Genomic DNA, 20,009 nt, shown 5'->3' on the forward strand with positions numbered 1-20,009 from the left:
TGCTCCCTCTGCCTCGCCTGGTGATTAGCTGTAGTAGGGCATTGTTGACTCCATCTTTGGTGTGGCATTTTCCCACCTGCCTGGGGGGAATTCCTTGTGCCGCAGCTAGGTATATAAGGATTTCCCAGAAGTTGAATAAATGGTATTCGGCTGATCTCCTTTCGAATGACCCAGATCTCTTTGTGTGTTCTTTCAATCTCCAGGCCCTTGCCTGGCTTGCGTAAGGTACAGTGGCGCGCGAACTGTACCAAGGGGGTAACACAGAATCGGGTGTTACACAAACATTTTTTAAAAAACAATATTCATTTATCATATTTTGGCATATATATAATGGTATCAGCTAGAATTATTTTATAATCTTTTTTTGCAGCTTGCTATAATTGGCTAAATATTGAACATCCATTATGTGAAGCACTAAGATAACTGCTTAGGTTCTTAAATTCTTTTAAAAAATATATATATATATATATATTTTTTGGTTTTTCGAGACAGGGTTTCTCTGTGGTTTTGGAGCCTGTCCTGGAACTAGCTCTTGTAGACCAGGCTGGTCTCGAACTCACAGAGATCCACCTGCCTCTGCCTCCCAAGTGCTGGGATTAAAGGCGTGCGCCACCACCGCCCGGCCTTTTAAAAATATTTATAGTTGGTCAAATTCCAATGGCTTGGGAGGTCACAGGGCCTAGGGAAGAACCTACAACCATTGTTTTGCTAAATGACATACTTATGCTTTTACCCATATATTAGTGCTACCCTCCACCTTGACCAGAGAAGTTTCTCTCTCTACTAGTCAGCATTTAGTGCAGACTCCACATTGGTTAAAGTGTTGAGAATGAGTGTCTACTGAGGTTTCAGTTCTAAATGGGACATCTATGTCAACCCTTGTCCCCAAGGATTAAGACTCATCCAGGAAGGGGGGGAAGAAAGAACGGAAGAGTCAGAGGATGGGGAGGAATGCTGTGAGATGCCCTCTGATGGACATGACGTGGTCATTGCACCAGGAACTCAATGCAGCTATGACTTCCTGTCAAGAACACGTCAACGAGATCAGTCAGTATTCCAGCAAGCAGCACTAATCAGCCTTAGTGGACAGGGCTGGAGAGATGAACTGGTGGTTAACAGCACTGGCTGCTCTTTCAGAGGACGTGGGTTAGATTCCCAGCATCTACATGGTGGCTCATGATTGTCCATAACTTCAGTTTCAGGGGATCTGACACCACCTTCTGACACCTCCATAGACACTACCCTTGCACAAGGGACACAGACATAAATATAGGCAGAATTCCTACACACATAAAACAGAATTTTTTTCTTTTAATGATTTTTATCGAGCTCTACATTTTTCTCTGCTCCCCTCTCTTCTTCTCCCCTCCCCTTCAGTCCTCCCCCAAGGTCCCCATGCTCCCAGTTTACTCAGGAGATCTTGTCTTTTTCTACTTCCCATGTAGATTATATCTATGTAAGTCTCTCTTAGGGTCCTCACTGTTGTCTAAATTCTCTGGGATTGTGATTTGTGGGCTGGTTTTCTTTGCTTTATGCTTAAAAACCACTTATGAGTGAGTACATGTGATAATTGTCTTTCTGTGTCTGGGTTACCTCACTCAGAATAATGTTTTCTTTCTTTTTTCAGAATGTTTTCTAGCTCCATACATTTTCCTGAAAAATTCAAGATGTTATTTTTTTCTGTTGTGTAGTACTCCATTGTATAAATGTACCACATTTTCCTTATCCACTCTCCGGTCAAAGGTTGTTTCCGGGTTCTGGCTATGACAAACAGTGCTGCTATGAACATAGTTGAGCACATGTCCTTGTGGCATGATTGAGCATCCTTTGGATATATAACACCAAAAGTGGTGTTATTGGGTCTTGAGAAAGGTTGTTTCCTAATTTTCTGAGAAATCGCCACACTGACATCCGAAGGGGTTGTACCAGCTTGCACTCCCACCAGCAATGTAGGAGCGTTCCCTTTTCCCAACAACCTCTCCAGCATAAGTTGTCATCAGTGTTTTTGATCTTGGCCATTCTTACAGGTGTAAGATGGACTCTCAGAGTAAAACAGAATTTATATATATATAAAATCAATAATATATTGAGCCTTCAGGTTGGCCCAGGTTCACACAATTCTCCACAGGAAAAGCAGTCATGAATGGCATCTTGGCTAACTTTAACATCTGGTAATGAGGTCAAAGGCACTTCTTTTATTTCTCAAGCAATAAAACATCTCATTAATTTACTTTCTCAAAAAAAAAAAATCTGGCTGAGCATGGTGACACATGCCTTTAATCTCAGTGCTGGGGAGGCACAGGAGGCTGGTCGGGTCTACACAATAAGTTCCAGGAGAGCCAGGGTTACATAGAGAAACCCAGTCTCAAAATAAGGTGTGTGTGTGGTGGAGGTGGAGAGATGGTTCTGTGGTGCTGCTCTTCCAGAGGACCTGGGGTTAGTTCCTAGCACCCACAGAGCAGCTCACAACTGCCTGTAACTCCAGTTCCAGGGAATTTGACACCTTCACACAGACACACATGCAACCAAAACACCAAGGCACATGACATAGTAAGAAATAAATCATTAGAAAATACAATTCTATTGCAGACAGACAGACAGACAGACACACACACACAGAGGCAAAGTCTCAGGGAAAACCAGAAAGCTTCAACAGAAGGAACTCACAAACAGATGTCGCCTCAGAAGGTAAAAAAAGGCACTCGGTAGCAGGTTCAGGAAAAAGCCGGGAGAAGTCAGCTCAAAACAATGCAAGTACTTCACCCAGGCAGCCTTTTGAACACTGAACCAGCTAATGTCAGGAGCACGTGCCTGGACACAGACTTAGAAAAGAAAAATTAAGACAAACAGCAACAACGACGACAACAACAAAAGTCCTAAAGAACAGGCTAGAAGACCGCGCTGCAGTCACTGTAAAGCGCCTTTCATCAAAGAACCTATACTTAGCATTGCTATTATCAACTCCTGAAGCACAAAGCTGGTGGCTGCGAGCTCTTAGTGGATTCAGGAAAACAAACCAAAAAAAGAGCCTTTAATCCCAGCACTCGGGAGACAGAGGCAGGACGGTCTCTGTGAGTTCGAGGCCAGGCTGGTTTACAGAGTTCCAGGATAGCCAAAGCTACACACAGAGAAACCCTGTCTCGGAGGGAAAAAAGGAAGAAAGAAGAAAGGAAGAAAGAAAGACAGAAAGAAAAGAACCAAGCATTTTATCGTCGGATGCCCCTTCCTCACAGTTTTGGGTGTAGGTGCACCTTTAGGAAAGCAGCGGTAGAGCGCTTCCAAGGCTACGAGATGCTGCTCCACGCCGGAGACAAGATGGGTACCGCACCGGCTGGACACCCACCCGTACGTTGCCCCGCACCTAATGGGCTGCGCGGCGAGAGTTCGAGACCGCGGGGCCCCGCACGCCGGGAACCACGCATGCGCAGAGCCCAGAGCAGCGCGGGATGCCCGGCCGCGGCTGACAGAGTCAACCGCCCGGCCTCGTCCGGTGTTGGCTGCCGCCGCCCTCACCCCAGCGCCGCGACTCGGCTCACGCCTCTCCTGCCAGCTGCTCAGGACTCGGCGGTCCTGTCAGACCGCTGAGGGCACGACGGCGACGGCGGCTGCGGCGGCCCCGGAGGCGCGAGAGGCGCCGGGGTCGCGGCGGCGATTGGCCGGCCGCGGCGCCTGCTCCCATAATGCAGCGCATGGCGCGTCATTGAAGAGAGACCATGATGGCGGCTGCGCTGGGGCCCCCAGAAGTGATCGCTCAGCTGGAGAACGCGGCCAAAGTTCTGATGGTGAGAACGCTGGGCCCCGAGTACCGCAGGATCCGTGGGACTCCGGCTGGCTCGACCACGGCAGGCCTGCTGTCCGCTGGCCTGGCTGCCGGGAAGGGCCTTGGGATGAACCCCGAAGTGGTGGTGGCGTGGCGCAGGATTCTCCATCCTACTTTCCTCCTGTCTCGGTCCCTTACTTTCTAGAGCTTGTCCTCTTCCCTGGCTGCCCTATCCTCTGCCTGGCATAGGGATGTAGTGGTGTAGCATGGAAAGTTTCCTGTGCCTCCTGCTTCGCCCTATATATACCGTCCTGGGCAGACTGGGTAGCAGAGCAAGGCACGGGAGGGAGCTTGGGGTGAGCCCACAGGACTTGGGTCAGGGTACAGTCTTGGGACTGTGTGCATGACGCTGAGTAGTTGATCCTGTTAGGGGAGGGATGGCACAGCCTGGGTGCTCTTCGCAACCCTTGTTCCCTCGTGCATCGGGTCCCCTAGCTCTTTGCCTGACTTGCAGGCAGCTCTGGGTAACCGCAGCCGGCACGTGGACGGAGCGGAGCGGCAGGAAGGAGGGAGGCGAGTCTTTAGGACCAAGGTCGTTGGGGCCAAACTTGGTCCAGGACCGAGCTCCGTGTGCGTTTCGAGTATTGGAAAGCTGACTCTGTGGTACTCGGTAACATAAGTCTCACATAGCTTGATGAGGGTGTTTTGAGCAGGACGAGTCAGGATTATAAACAGTATTCTACACAGGGAGCAAAAGTAAGGATAAACTTCATTCGGTTACTCAGTAAACTGTGTGTCTTACATTTGCTGACTCAACTTGATTTCTTTCATTTTTCTTTTTGTAAATTATGACAACTGCGATTGTAGATTATTATTTTTGAAATTTATAGGTCCTTTTTTTTAAAACTTAAAATGATTTAGACTTTCTAAGAATTGAATGCAGCCCGATTTTTTTTTTTTTGGTACCCGGACTCTTACTTTTAGGTTAGTTGTGTTGAGCATCATGTTTAAGAAAATTTTAGCTAGGGCCTGGAGAGCTGGCTCAGTGGGGCACACGATGCTCTTCCAGAGGACCTGAGTGGGGTCCCCGCACCTATGTCAGGTGGTTCCATCCACTTGTAACTCCAGTTCCAAACATGCACTTACCCACACATGGAAATAAACACAGAATTTAAAAACAAATGTTAAAACGTTTAAAAATAATGCTTGAACCAATTCTAGCGTTGTTATTAGTACCATTTGTCAAGTTTTGTCTTCATATACAGTATCAGATGCTTTAGCTTTTGGAAGGTGAGAGGAGGGGCTGGAGAGATGGCTCAGGAGTTTAGAGCACTTGTGGCTTCCTCAGAGGACCTGGACCTGAGCACATGTGGTGATTCACAACCATCCTTGACTCTGCTTCCAGGGGATCCAATGACATCTTCTGACATCCACAGGCTATGCAGATAAAAACTCATAAATAAATCCTTAAAAGATTTGGGATTAAAAACTTAAGCTTGGGGGCTGGAGAGATGGCTCAGTGGTTAAGAGCAGTGCCTGCTCTTCCAAAGGTCCTGAGTTCAATTCCCAGCAACCACATGGTGGCTCACAACCATCTGTAAAGAGGTCTGGCGCCCTCTTCTGGCCTTCAGGCATAACAGACAGAATATTGTATACATAATAAATAAATAAATAAATAAATAAATAAATAAAAACTTAAGCTTAATAAAAGTTTAGTAAGCCGGGCGATGGTGGCGCACGCCTTTAATCCCAGCACTCGGGAGGCAGAGGCAGGCGGATCTCTGTGAGTTCGAGACCAGCCTGGTCTACAGAGCTAGTTCCAGGACAGGCTCTAAAGCCACAGAGAAACCCTGTCTCGAAAAAACCAAAAAAAATAAAAAATAAAAAAATAAAAGTTTAGTAAAATCTCCAAATACAGCGTCCCCATAATACCTGAAAGTTTCTGAGGAGTTAGGGGTATTTTTGTATTAGATTAAACAACACAGCAGTGCTCTAGTATTTAAGTTGATAGGTTACTTGATGGTGTACGTCATTGGCCTCATGGAATGTAGTATTTGTGCTTGGCAATGCATCCTTTTCTTTCCTGGTAAGGCTGGTTTTTATCACAATGTTTATATGTGGGTAAGAAAATGGTACTAATATTCTATTGATTGCTAGAGTTTGGGTCCTATCTTATGAATCCCTGTAGCAGCTTTGCACTGTTGAGAGAAACTGATATTCAAAGCAAATTAGTGATGAGACTGATCACAACTCAGTTCACCAGACACCCCCATTTCAGAATTCTGAACTCTTTACTCTGTAGCATAGGCTAGGTTAGAACTCATTATGTAGGTAGCCCATGCTGGCTAGTGGTCCTGCATCGGCCTCAGAGTGCTGGTTATCACAGGCATGAGCTTTATTCCTTTGAATTTTTTTATTCAACATGTTGCTTCTCAAAACCAGCATATTAATTATCCTGTTACATTGTCTTTTTTGTTGGAAAGTTTCTGTAGTGGTACATTTATAATCAGGCCTTTTAAAGATATGGAATAAAGTATTGTACCTCCAGGGTGACAGGTGAAGGAGGCTGGTGAGGTGGGTCACTGGGAAAAGCTTTGTGAGTACGCACAAAATACATGTAAAAAAAAGTTAAGGTGTTATCTGGCATAAGGAATGATTTTTGTCTGAAAGGTGTTAATAGATGTTTTCTGTAAATACTGCTTAATTCACTACCAAGAAGTTACCTGCTGGAAAGTAAATTTGAAGGTAGATGAGCCAGAATGATGAAGGGCTGTTGTTAATTAGCCATGTGTGTACAAGTAAAGTTATCTATTCTGAAAACGTGGTGGAAATGGGGAAAAAGGTTGGTTTTTGTTGTGTTGAGGTAGGGTCTCACTTTGTAGCATTGACTGGCCTGGAACTCCCTGTGTAGATCAGGCTGGCCTGCTTTTGCCACCAAGTGCTTGGGACCACCACATATGCTGGAAAACATGATTTGGTTTTGAGAGCGCCTGTCCTGGAACTTACTGCGTAGTCCACACTGACCTTGAATTTTCTGTCTCCCTGCTGCCTCAGCCTCCCGAGTGCTGGGATTAAATGTATGCCTGGAGAAGTAGTTAAATATGCTTCCCAAATTAATTTTTTAGAAAGTTTCAGGTTGTTGACCTTTTTTTTTTTTTTTTTTTTATTTTTCGAGACAGGGTTTCTCCGTAGCTTTTGGTTCCTGTCCTGGAACTAGCTCTTGTAGAACAGGCTGGCCTCGAACTCATGAGATCCACCTGCCTCTGCCTCCCGAGTGCTGGGATTAAAGGCGTGTGCCACCACCGCCTGGCTGTTGACCTTTTTTAAAAGCACAATTTTATTGATTTGTTGGGAATTTCACATCATGCACCCTAATTGGCTCACCTAAGAGTCCCTCAGTATAAGGTGTTGCCTTTTGCTTGAGGAATTTAACATTTTTTCCCCAGAGGTTGGTAGATATTTTACAGAGTAAAGCCAACCATACTCTATGCTAATAACATTCTCTTCATTTAGTGTTTTCTTGATGTCAAATTTAATCAGGTTACCTAAATGTAGTGAAAACTTGATGTTGAATATACATATTTTATGACTCACAAATTATAGAAGAAAAATGGAATGCACTATTTTAAGTAAATAATACACTATTTTTTTCCACCCCATTCTCTCTTCTTATGTAATCTGCATAACAGTTTAAATAGGCTTTGACCTTTTCCACTGACTTTTACAACACACAATCTGTGGTTTTCCTTTTTATCTATTTTTTTTTTTGAGACAGAATTTCTCTATGTAGCTTTGGAGCTTGTCCTGGAACTATTATCTATCTGTCTGTCCGTCTGTCTATCTATTATGTATACAATATTCTGTCTGTGTGTATGCCTGCAGGCCAGAAGACTACAGCAGATCTCATTACAGATGGTTGTGAGCCACCATGTGGTTGCTGGGAATTGAACTCAGGACCTTTGGAAGAGTAGGCAATGCTCTTAACCACTGAGCCATCTCCCCAACCCCCCTGGAACTATTTTTGTTTGTTTTTTTGTTTTGTTTTGTTTTTGAAGTCAAGGTTTCTCTGTAGCTTTGGACCCTGTCCTGGAACTCACTCTGTAGACCAGGCAGGCTGGGCTCGAACTCACAAAGATCTGCCTGTCTCTGCCTCCCAAGTGCTGGGATTTAAGGTGTGTTCCACCACTACCTGTTTCAGAATTAATTTTTTTAGTTGGCAGTTGTATGTATTTTGGGGTGACCAGGTAATGGTCAGATACATACATATTCATATATATTGTGTAATTCCAAATCATGTTTTTTACCTTAAAGAAAACTAGAAGTGTGTCATAGCTCACACTAAGGCTGGATTTGTAGTTTTGCTTTTGTAGGTCAGGTTATTTTATTTTCACAGATTTGTGTAATTGTGCTAGTTTAGCATAATTTTATCAACAAAGAGAAAAATGCCTTTCAAATGAGAAATAGTTAATAAAAGAGAGATGGGGATTTTTCTCTATTCACTTGTAATTGTGGGAAGTCAAGTTGGCTCTAAAATAACAATATTTCAGAGTAGAGCCTTTCAGAGTTTAGAATGTGTATAATCAGTCTTGGGTGACTGTTAAAATTGCAGATTCCATTGCTTTGCCTAGAGAAGTCCTGATTAAATAGGCAATACTTCATTCTGTTCCCTGGTCTTCAGTGGCTGAGACCTTTAGGTCTGAAAGCTCAGCAAAGTCGTTGCCCCTGCTTTACATTCCAGCTGTAAAGCTGTTCCCACTAACTGTCTTGTTTTTCTACTAGGGCTGCCTACATAATTTGCAGGGCCCACTACAAATGAAAATGTTGAAAAAAAGGAGCTTGGAAGTGCTGATAAAAGTTGTAAAATACAAAGCACTTTCTTGTTAAGTATTTATTATAAAATGTGGCAGGGAGATGGCTTAGTTGGTGAAGTGCATGCTGGACAAGCATGAGGACCTCCATTCAAATCCTCTGAAGCCAGATGCAGAAGTAGGAAGACAGACAAATAGATCCTGGAGCTTGCTGGTCAGCCAGCTTAGCCATTTGGTAACCTCTGGATCCAAAAAGAGACCTTGTCTCAAAAAGACAAGGTGGAAAGCAGTAGAGGGAGGCAGTCAACCTCTAGCCCTCGCACGGCATTTGCTAGTCATCTGAGGTGACTGCTGTATTTGAGCAGACTGTCCAGTAGAGGAAGGCAGGCAGTGCCGCGGTAGAGTCCGGAGACCGATTTCTCAGGTTGGAGCAGACCTGTTTTTCTTGCAAAGGTTAACAGCAGGCTTTGGGTAAGGTCCTCCTTGCCAAGCTTCATAGTGCACTTCTCCTACTGCACGTCTCTCTGGCCACTGCGGTTTTTTTATTCTTCTATTTTTCATCCTAACACAAGGCGTTTCATAGACAATTTCTTCTTCCTGAAGAGTGTTCTTCACTTTTCAGGGAAGCCTTCCTTTGCCAACTGGAAGGTGAGGTTCATCTGCTGTATACCCCTACATTCAGAACTGCCTACGTGTTACTTGACGAATGCTGTTAGGCTCTTAATATATGTTAAGTTTGGGGACCCTGCTTGCTTTCCCTTGACAGTTTATACTAGCATCTGGCACGAGGCTTGTCATAGAGCAGTTGCTTTAGTATTATGTTGAATGAAGAAAATGAATGACTAAATGCAGAAGGGAGTGGGATCCTATGGCCTATATATACTAAGTCCTTTTACCACCATAATTACCTTGAGTTGCCCATTGGTGGGTCTTGGGAGTTGTGGGTGTTGTGAGACTGTCAACAGAGGTGGTGAGTGAGAATCCGAACAAGACTGGGGTGGGGAGTATATTAATCTTAATTTTAAAAAAAATTATTTATTATGTATATAGGGTTCTGAGCACCAGATCTCATTATAATGGGTGTGAATCATCATGTGATTGCTGGGAATTGAAGTCAGGACCTCTAGAACAGCAGTCAGTTCTTTTAACCTCTGAGGCATCTCTCCAGCCCAATCTTAATTTTTTTAATGCCAGCATAACTGGTGAGGGGGAAATGACTGTATATATATTTGGGGAAGCTGAGGACTACTTCCCCAGACAGGCTGAGACTTTATTTTCTCAACATGCATCTTACAAATTAATCAAAACTATTGTAATCTGTAATATAGTCATGTTTAATTATAAAATTATTTGCTTTTACCTACCGGGTGGAGTAGTCATAGGAAAGTTGTGTGTGTGTGTGTGTGTGTGTGTGTGTGTGTAGGCACATGTGGAAGTTATTGAAATCATGGAATAGTAAAAGGTCTGGAATATCCGTTTTTTTTTTTTTTTTACTCCAACAATGATGGTGTGTGTGATATTTAGCAAGTCAGTTAATGTCAGTGTCCTCTAAAATAGAGTAATGAATGGGACTGGAGGCACAGCTGAGTGGCCAACAGGTACTGCCCTTAAAGAGGATGTAACTTCAGGTTCTAGCACCATGCTAGGTGACTGACAATCTCCCTTAACTCCAGCACTAGGGGATCCTATGCCTCTGGCTTCCAAGGGCACCTGCACTCACATGCACACGCACAGAGACCCCTCCTATACATAATTAAATAAATCTTACAAAATTAAATAAATTAGGACAATGAAATCATAAAAAGAATAAAACAGAATTAGGGGTCAGCACAGCAACTAAATGTTCTTGCCATCAAGCCTGATGATCTTAGTTTGATTCCTGAGACCCACATGGTAAAAGGCAAGAACCAACTCCTTAAGTTGGTGTGCTGAGGTACACACACCCCTACACAAATAAAGGTAAGAAAAATTAAAATAGGATGCCTTGAGAGTTATAAAAGTAATTTATGTTAAAAGTGCTTAGTATAATGTCTGGCACATAGTAAATGCTTTATAAATTATAGCTGGTTTTTGTACCTTAATGTATCATATAACCTCACATCAAAGCATATGAAATCAAGACAGTCTTGGAGTACTCAGTAAATACTTATCGACTTAACTCTAGTACTGTGAGCTGCCAGTACTTGCTTTGCTCTCAGTGTGGCCATAAGAGGCTGTTGACATTTGCAGTGGTACACAACACATGTGCTAGTGTGTCACATCCAATATGACTTGGGTCCTAAAACCCTGGCTAGAGGAAGTGAGGGGATTAAGGACAGACACACAGACACATGTACAGTGAAGCTAGGGTAAAGTGGGGTTCTCTAATGTTTTCACTCTCCTAACACTTCAAACTGGACCTCAGCGTGTTTATTAGGTATCACACAGCGGGAGGGGCTAGCCAGTTTGGGTAGGAGGTCTCTGTACATATGCAATATCAGGCTGTAAATATCCGGGAGGAGGAAGCTACAACGTCTAGTTTTGGCACACATTGTTCATAAGCTATACTTGGACTCCCAAGAAAGGCTTTACTATTTCTCTTTAGACTGGCGGGTAAATGGCTTTGTCTGTTTTCCATGGGCTAATTGGTCTGCAACAGTCTGTGCCCATGTCAAAACACATAAAATTCACTCAGGACTTCCTTTGCACCCTATATAGTGGCTATGTGTTGTACAACACATGTCTTTGTGTATCTCTGCATTCATCTTCTGTTTTGTAAATTACTGATCCCTATTTGAAATATGCTGATTTATTTCTTCTAGTTGGCATCCCCACTGTCCAGATGCACTAGTAATGGATTCTAGATATCCATTTTTAACAGGCCATATATTCTTATTCTGGCTCCTTTTCTTGGTTTTGCATCTTCAAAACATAGTACTTTATAAAATATCAGTAGTACACACATTGCTAAAGAGAAGATGGACATAATCTGTTGCTTTATGAATATAAATTTCATCTTTAGACTTATAAAACAATTAGAATGATCACATTGGTTATGGTGTGTATACTTTTTTTTTATTATTTATTTATTTATTTATTTTTAGTTTTTCGAGACAGGGTTTTTCTGTAGCTTTGGAGCCTGTCTTGGCACTACCTTTTGTAGACCAGGCTGGCCTCGAACTCACAGAGATCCGCCTGCCTCTGCTTCCCGAGTGCTGGGATTAAAGGCGTGCGCCACCACCACCCGGTGGTGTGTATACTTTTAATCTCAGCACTTGAGAGGCAGAGGCAAGTGAGTTGTGGGTTTAAACCCCACCTGGTTTAAATAGTGAGCTCCAGACCAGCCAGGGCTACATTATAAGACCTCATCTAAAAAAACAAATGAACAAACAAAACAGTTGTAACTGGAGGTTTCTCTCCAGTCCACCAGTTCCCGAATAAATAACTACTCTCAGGCTTAATATTAAGTATAATGGCTTGGCCCATGGCTCAGGCTTCTTATTGGTTAGCGCTACATATAAATTAACCCATTTCTAATAATCTGTGTATTGCCATGTGATTTTTTTGGTGTTACCTCTTCTCTAGTACATCGTTTTGCTCTGGTGTCTTCTGGCATCTCCCCAACTCTACTACCTTCTTTCTCCCTGTATCTCTGGATTTCCTGCCAAGCTTTATTTTGCTCTGCTATAGGCCAAAGCAACTTTATTAACCAGTGGTAATAAAACATATTCACAGCATACAGAGAGGTTATCCCACAGCACATAATGATCAAACATTGATTTTTTTAAAATATGATTAAATGATTAAAAATCATTTTTAAAAATGATTTTTTAAAAAATCATTGTTTAATATATATCTGTTTTTAGCATAGCTTTATTTTGAGACATCTATCTTTAACATATCTTATTTTGAGTTTCAAAGCTGAAAATATGTTATCACATTTGTGTATCCACTTGTTATATTTGTTTATTTTGAGGCAGGATCTCACTGTGTAGCCTTGACTGGTGTGGAGTGTGAAGAGATCCACCCGCCTTTGCTTCCCCAGTGCAGGGATTAAAGGTGTGCACTACCATGCCAGCCCACGCGCATGTTATTTGAGATAGGTAGGGTCTCTTGTCAGGACCAGGGGATGATTAGGCTCTGCTGGCTGTCCAGACATCTGACTCTCCCTGCCTCCCAAGCGGAGGTTTACAAATGTGCCCCACGACATGCAGCTTTTGTGTAGGTGCTGGAAATGGAACTCAGCGCTTTACTGACCAGGTCCCTTCTGCAGCCTCTTGGATACCATTTTAGCAAAACAGGTTGCCCTGTATTCTTGACACTGAAGTAATTATGTCAGACTGGATAAGAGTGCTTACTTTGTTAAAAGAGAGTGAGAAAGATATTTTTATTCTTTTATTTATTGTTTGTGTGAATGTATGCACGTGTGCAGGTGCCTATGGATGCATGCATGTGTGCAGTTGCTTGTGCAGTCTAGAAGAGGGCATCAGATCCTCTGAGTTGCAGGCAGTTGTTATGGGTGCTGGGAAGTGAACTCTGATCCTAAGACCATTTGTGTACCCTTCCCTCCCTCCCTCCCTCCCTCCCTTCCTTCTTTCTTTTTTTGTCTTGTTTTGTTTTTGTATTTTGAGACAGGGTTTCTCTGGAACCTGTCCTAGAACTTACTCTGTAGACCAGGCTGACATCGAACTCACAGAGATCTGTCTGTCTTGTTTCCTGAGTGCTGGGATTAAAGGTGTGCGTCATCATTCTTTAATTGGTTGTATAATGTGAGATGTATTTGTTTTTGACCTACTGGTACTCTATTGTTTTTATGTGGTTTTAGCCAGAGAGTTGCTTAAAATATGCAATTAGCTGTTTGATGGGGAGTGGAATACAGGGTTTCAAGTTAATTGAAAAGCGTGTAGATTCTCTGACATATCCACATGCCCAATTTCTGGATGTTTTTAGGTTTTTTTTGTTTTTTGTTTTTTTTTGTTTTTCAAGACAGGGTTTCTCTGGAACTCGCTTTGTAGACCAGGCTAGCCTTGAACTCACTGAGATCTACCTGCTTCCCAAGTGTTGGGATTAAAGGCATGTGCCACTATCACCTGAATGTGCCCAATTTCTACATAGCAAATCTTAGTGTGTTTTGTTTAGTCTTCTGAAAAATATAATTGAAGCTCCCTTTAACATTATTCCCTAGCTTATGTTTCTTCTACAAAGGTACAATATCTTTAAAGGTACTTATCAGCTGTGTGTGGAAGTGAATGCCTAAAATCTCAGCATTTAGGAGGCTGAGTATTGTGTTAACTTTTTCAAAGAAGGTAGATTTCTGCTCATGTTGGATAGGTACCAAAAGACAGACCAAAGAAGTTATTCCAGCTGGGCGGTGGTGGTGCACGCCTTTAATCCCAGCACTAGGGAGACAGAGGCAGGTGGATCTCTGTGAGTTTGAGGCCAGCCTGGTCTACAAGAGCTAGTTCCAGGACAGGCACCAAAACTACAGAGAAACCTTGTCTCGAAAAACCAAAAAGAAAAAAAATTATTCCATCCAAGTGTACCTTGGTGAACCATTGAGTTTAATTGGGCCATGAGTGAGAATCTGCTACAGGAGCATGGACAAGTTTTGGGAATCTACAGAAAAAGAAAAGTCTGTCTCCTTCAGCAACTGCTAGTGGTTTCTGTATACTTGAGGAGGGGCAAGGTGAGCTATGGGGAGGGGTCCTTGTACACTCCATGTATGTTACTTGCAAGTTGCATTATGGACCTACCAAGTCCTTCCACAAGGGAAATAATAGTGGGCCTCGTCTTCTGAAGGTCTTGTGCAGGTAATTATAGGTGCTCTGATTTCAAGAGGACAAGAGCCATGTCCTGCCCAGAGTAGTTTGCAAAACACTGAGATAGGACATGATCACATTGTCATTCAGGCTGGCCTTAAACTCACTCTATTCCTGATTCAGTGTTCTGAGGGCTGGTATTACAGGTGTGTGTACTGCTATACCTGATTTTGAGTATTTTTTGTGTTTATTAGTTGGTTTTACTTCCTACTCTAAGTTCCCTAGCACAATTACTAGCCATTTTTCTATTACACTTTGATTTACTTGGGTTGGATTTGACAGTGTAGAACACGAAGTCCTCAAAGAACAGTGTTTTCAGAAAGATAGCTTTGGACCGACAAGAAGACTCAGTAGGTAAAGGCACCCGCCACCAAGTCACCAGCTGAGCTCGGTCTCCGGGACTCACTTTGTGGAAGGAGTGAGCTGAAGATAGCTTTATTTTTCTTTTCCGTAAAGTCTGGAGTTAGCATCGGTGTTGCTGTGGTGAGTGATTCTAGATGCCAGCAAGTGCTCCAGAATTTTGTCTCACTGTTTTCCTAATCTCTTAGAGTGGGGGAGGGGCTTCCATCTTCTAGTTTATGGCTTTAGGAAGTGAGCAGAGCTACACGAGGCATGCCATTTCAAGGGAGAAGTAAAAGATGTATTTGCACCTGAATCACCTCTAGAAAATTCCATCCAAAAGTTTGCTAATCTCATATTGGCTGGAATGAATTTTATAGCTGCTCCTACTGAAGAGAAACTCAGCAGGTGCATTGCTCTATAACTAAAGTCAGGATTGTCTTGCAGTAGAAGAAAATGCTCAAATGTGGAGGGCATAGGTGTCATCTTGTTAAAGTGTTGTTAAAAATCTTAATTATTTAGTGTGTATGTGTGTGGCATACTCTTACCAGGGAGTATATGTGGAGGTCAGAGGACAATTTGCAGGGATGATTATCTTCCATCACGTGGGTCCTGGGGAATCAAACTCAGATTGTCAGACTTGGTGGCTGTCTCACTGATCCTTTTAAAAAACAACTTAAAAGAATTAATTACAAAGTGTTAGTTTTTGTTGTGTATTTTACTCTTTTGTTAGAGTTTCAATTTTTGCTGAATAGCCCTGTGTTAATTTTAATGCAGTTTCCCTCTTCTAAAGATTGACTGATATTTTACTTTACTTACAGTGACTTTAATATTTAGAAGAGTAATTGTGATAGTTGAATTTATTAATTTTGAAAAAGGATTTGTACTTGCTATTTATTTTTTTTACTGCCCTGACAAACCTGTGTTTTCTTCCTAACATTTTATTAATGTTTCAATTTTAAATCTTAAATTCTCCTGTGTACAAAGTGAATTTATTACTTTGTATGAAATGTGTAGATTATCTAGTTGTTACTGCACTGGCAGCCTGGCCAGTCTGCTTTCCTCACCCATGTGTCTTACTTAGGTCATGGTCTGTTCCTGGGGATTCTCTCTGCATGTTTTTTTTTTTTTTTTTTGCTTCAGAATGAGTGCGTGTGTTAAAAGTCTTTGCTCTAATGCTGGTTCTGAATTTTAACCATTCTTTCTAAAGTGTCTGTGTCTGGCAAGCTTTTAGCCCTTCTCATGGATGAGGACTGCTGAGATTTTAACAGGGTTGCATTACTGTTAATTTTGAGAGTACTGCATGCTTTCTTTTAAGTGTAGTAGGGCTTAGGTCCTTGACTTCTCATTGCCAACGGGAGCCTCTGAGAGGCAGATAAGTATCTATCCTTGAGATTTCCCTTGGACTATGCTGCCCAGAGGGGATTGGAAGCCAGGCTTCTCTGATTGTATGTCCCTTCTTGTCATTAAAGTGGGGTTTAAGTTGTGTAAAGGAGTTAGGAGATAGTGTAGAACTGTCTGCAGTCAGGAAAAGATTAAGATAAGATGGAGGAGGAAAGATGAGAAAATATGTAAGGCTGTGTGGGAAAGGGGTACACGAATCAAGACAAAGTTGTAAGGAATATTTTGCAATGCATTGGAGAAGGTGGTAGAAAATGAAGAGTCTTAGCAAAGGTGGATACATGGAGAGTTCAGCATCCTGGGAGGTGTTCAGATACGTCTCATGTATTACCCAGCTTGGCTCTTGATATTTTATTTATTTTTTAAACTTTGAGAGTAAGAATAAGATCACTTCTGGAAGAAAGTGTGTCTGAGAAGGGTGGTCTGAGAGGAAGACATAGTTGGTAGGAAGGACAATTTTGAAGTAAGTACTGAGGAGCTTGAGGCATTAATCAGGGCCATCCGGAGAACTTCTTATGGAGCACTATGAAACACGGATAAGTAAGTTTATTATTTATTTAATTGTTTGGGTTTTGTTGGTTTTGTTTGTTAAATTTTTGAGAGGGGACTCACTATCAGGCTGGCCCTGAACAAAAAGATCTGTCTGCCTCCCTAGTGCTGGGAAATGAGGTCTCTCTATATAGGCCAGGCTGGCCTAGAACTCAAAAGGGTCATCTGCCTCTGACTCCTAGATGCTAGGATAATAGAATAAATGTAAAGTATCAAAACATATTATCCTTTATGAGTAGTTTTAAATTTAGATAGGAACAGTTCTAAGCGCCCAATGTTCAAGAAAATGAAAGTTGAACAAATTCTCATTGAAATCTTCACTGATTGAATCAAAGGCTACTAATATTTGTGTGTTTGGGTGACACATCTGTCATTTTGTAATTAGAGCATGAAACCATCTATTAAAAAAGCTAACAAAGTGTTAATTAGATCTTTATAGTATAACTTCATACCATGTTTTCTCTTTTACTCTCATAGTGTGGTTTTCTGTCTACAAATAGTACCTGATTATTCAGTCCGACTTTAGTGTCCCGTCTTCCGTCTTTCATGAATTGTACATAATAATATGTATAGGAAGCCAGAATGTTAGTTAGCATTTTCTGCTAGTTAAGAGAGGCAAAACTCCTCAGTTTACCTCTAGGATATGCACTGATGTGTACTTGAAGTCTCTTTTTTTTTTTTTTTTTTTTTTTTTGCTTTTTCGAGACAGGGTTTCTCTGTGGTTTTGGAGCCTGTCCTGGAACTAACTCTTGTAGACCAGGCTGGTCTCGAACTCACAGAGATCTGCCTGCTTCTGCCTCCAAGTGCTGGGATTAAAGGCGTGCGCCACCACTGCCCGGCAACTTTGAAGTCACATTCTTATTGACTTGGCTGTCTTGGGAATTTAACAATTTCCAAATCTTGATTTCTCCATTTAAAAGAGAGAGATAACTCCTACAAGGATATTCCTACAAGGATATTCCTGGAACTAATGAGCTAATATGTAAAATTAGCATTCTACCAGACAGTTTTATAATGATTATAACTTTATGACTATTACTGATAGTTTAGAACAGTCATGGCTTCCTAGGGAAAGAACTGGAGGTCTGTAGAATGGGAATTGGAATTGGTGACTGTTCCGAAGAAAGGCTTAGCAGCAGGGCAGTAGAAGCGATTAGAATAAACTGGTGGATGCAGGGTTTATGAACTCTGTGATTGGTTAATTCCTGTCTTGTCTTGTAGAATCACGTAAGTGCATTACTAGCTCTGGCATGGTGCTAAGCATATAGTCCTTGTCAAATACATTCTGAACAGATGCTGCTCAAAGTCTTTGAACCCCATATATATTCAGCCCACTAAAAACTAAGCATGTTATTTAACCCCTGGATTGGTAAATAATCTCCAGATACCCAGTTTTGGGTTCTTCTGACTTGAGTCACTGTCGCTTTTTACCAGGTTTTGTGAACAGATCTGCTTGTCTGTGCTGGTAGGATGGTGAAGCTGGGGACAGAAACATCAGTCTTTTGTATTGGGTTTGTGAGCGTTTGGTCCCACAAGTGCTCTTAAACAGGGAGCCATCTTCACAGACTTCTTGGAATTTACTGGTGGAAATAATTTACTGTTTGGAAGTCGTTTTAAAGGACTTTTTAAAAAAAAAATTTTTATTGATATTTATTGAGTTCTACATTTTTCTGTGCTCCCCTCCATGTCTCTCCCCTCCCCCCTTTAACCCTTCCCCAAGGTTGCCATGCTCCCAATTTACTCAGGAGATCTTGTCTTTTTTTACTTTCTACTTTCCATGTAGATTAGATCTATGTAAGTCTTTCTTAGTGTCCTCATTGTTGTCTAAGGTCTCTGGGATTGTGGTTTATAGGCTGGCTTTCTTTGCTTGCCTTATGTTTAAAAACCACCTGTGAGTGAGTACATGTCATAATTGTCTTTCTGTATCTGGGTTACCTCACTCAAAATAATGTTTTCTAGTTCCATCCATTTTCCTGAAAAGTTATTTTTTTCTGCTGTGTGGTACTCCATTGTATAAATGTACCACATTTTCCTTATCCGTTCTTCGATCGAGGGGCATTTAGGTTGTTTCCAGGTTCTGGCTATGACAAAGGATGCTGCTATGAACATAGTTGAGCACATGTCCTTGTGGCACAATTGAGCATCCTTTGGATATATACCCAAAAGTGGTACTACTGGGTCTTTTTTCATTTATTTATTTATTTATTTTTCGAGACAGGGTTTCTCTGTGGCTTTGGAGCCTGTCCTGGAACTAGCTCTGTAGACCAGGCTGGTCTCGAACTCACAGAGATCTGCCTGGCTCTGCCTCCCGAGTGCTGGGATTAAAGGCGTGCGCCACCATCGCCCGGCTATTACTGGGTCTTGAGGAAGGTTGTTTTCTAATTTTTTGAGAAATCGCCACAGTGACGATTCTCAAAGGGGTTGTACCAGCTTGCACTCCCACCAGCAATGCAGAAGTGTTCCCTTTTCCCCACAACCTTTCCATTATAAGTTGTCATCAGTGTTTTTGATCTTGGCCATTCTTACAGGTGTAAGATGGAATCTCAGAGTTGTTTTGATTTGCGTTTCTCTGATGACAAGGATGTTGAACATTTCCTTAAGTGTCTTTCAGCCATTTTAGATTCCTCTGTTGAGAGTTCTCTGTTTAGGTCTGTATTCCATTTTTTAATTGGATTATGTGATCTTTTGGTATCCAATTTCTTGAGTTCTTTGTATATTTTGGAGATCAGACCTCTGTCTGATGTGGAGTTAGTGAAGATCTTCCTGTTCTGTAGGCTGTCGTTTTGTCTTATTGACCGTGTCCTTTGCTTTACAGAAGCTTTTCAGTTCAGGAGGTCCCATTTATTAATTGTTTCTCTCAGTGTCTGTGCTGCTGGCGTCCTATTTAGGAAGTGGTTCCCTGTGCCAGTGCGTTTAAGTGTACTTCCCACTTTCTCTTCTATGAGGTTCAGTGTGGCTGACTTTATGTTGAGGTCTTTGATCCATTTGGACTTGATTAAAGGACTTTTATAGTTGTTGAGTCTACATATTCTTTTTTTTACTGTTTAATATTTTTATTTACATGATTATACAATTTCTATCATTTAGTATTTTGTATAAAACCATTTTACCATATACAAGATTTTCAAATGCAACAAAAAATATCAAAAACTACATGTATGTACCAAGTTTACAGGCTATGGTGAAGCTTTATCTTAAAAATACCTTCAGGAGAATAAACATCTAACCAGTTCTCAGCTTTAAAAAATGTGATTAGAAATATACAATTTAATAAAATATACAGACAGTGGTTGATCAAATACTGATTCATTAGTTACACTTTAAAACTTCACTTAAGGGCTAGAGAGATGGCTC

The 20,009-nt window shown here is 41.8% G+C and overlaps 1 protein-coding gene across 1 annotated transcript in view; it reads left to right on the plus strand.

The window, feature by feature from the left end:
- Positions 1 to 3,447: 3,447 nt before the first annotated feature.
- Xpo4 (exportin 4) overlaps positions 3,448 to 20,009 on the plus strand; it is an 88,919-nt gene continuing 72,357 nt past the window's right edge. The window contains exon 1 of the mRNA XM_041634080.1: positions 3,448 to 3,782. Coding sequence (XP_041490014.1) covers positions 3,714 to 3,782 — 69 coding nt within the window. The 5' untranslated portion in view covers positions 3,448 to 3,713. The remainder of the gene's footprint in view (positions 3,783 to 20,009) is intronic.

The sequence above is a fragment of the Microtus oregoni genome, unplaced genomic scaffold, assembly GCF_018167655.1.
Source record: "Microtus oregoni isolate MIOR12 unplaced genomic scaffold, Mior012 000045F_ref0000178, whole genome shotgun sequence".
Lineage (NCBI taxonomy): Eukaryota > Metazoa > Chordata > Mammalia > Rodentia > Cricetidae > Microtus > Microtus oregoni.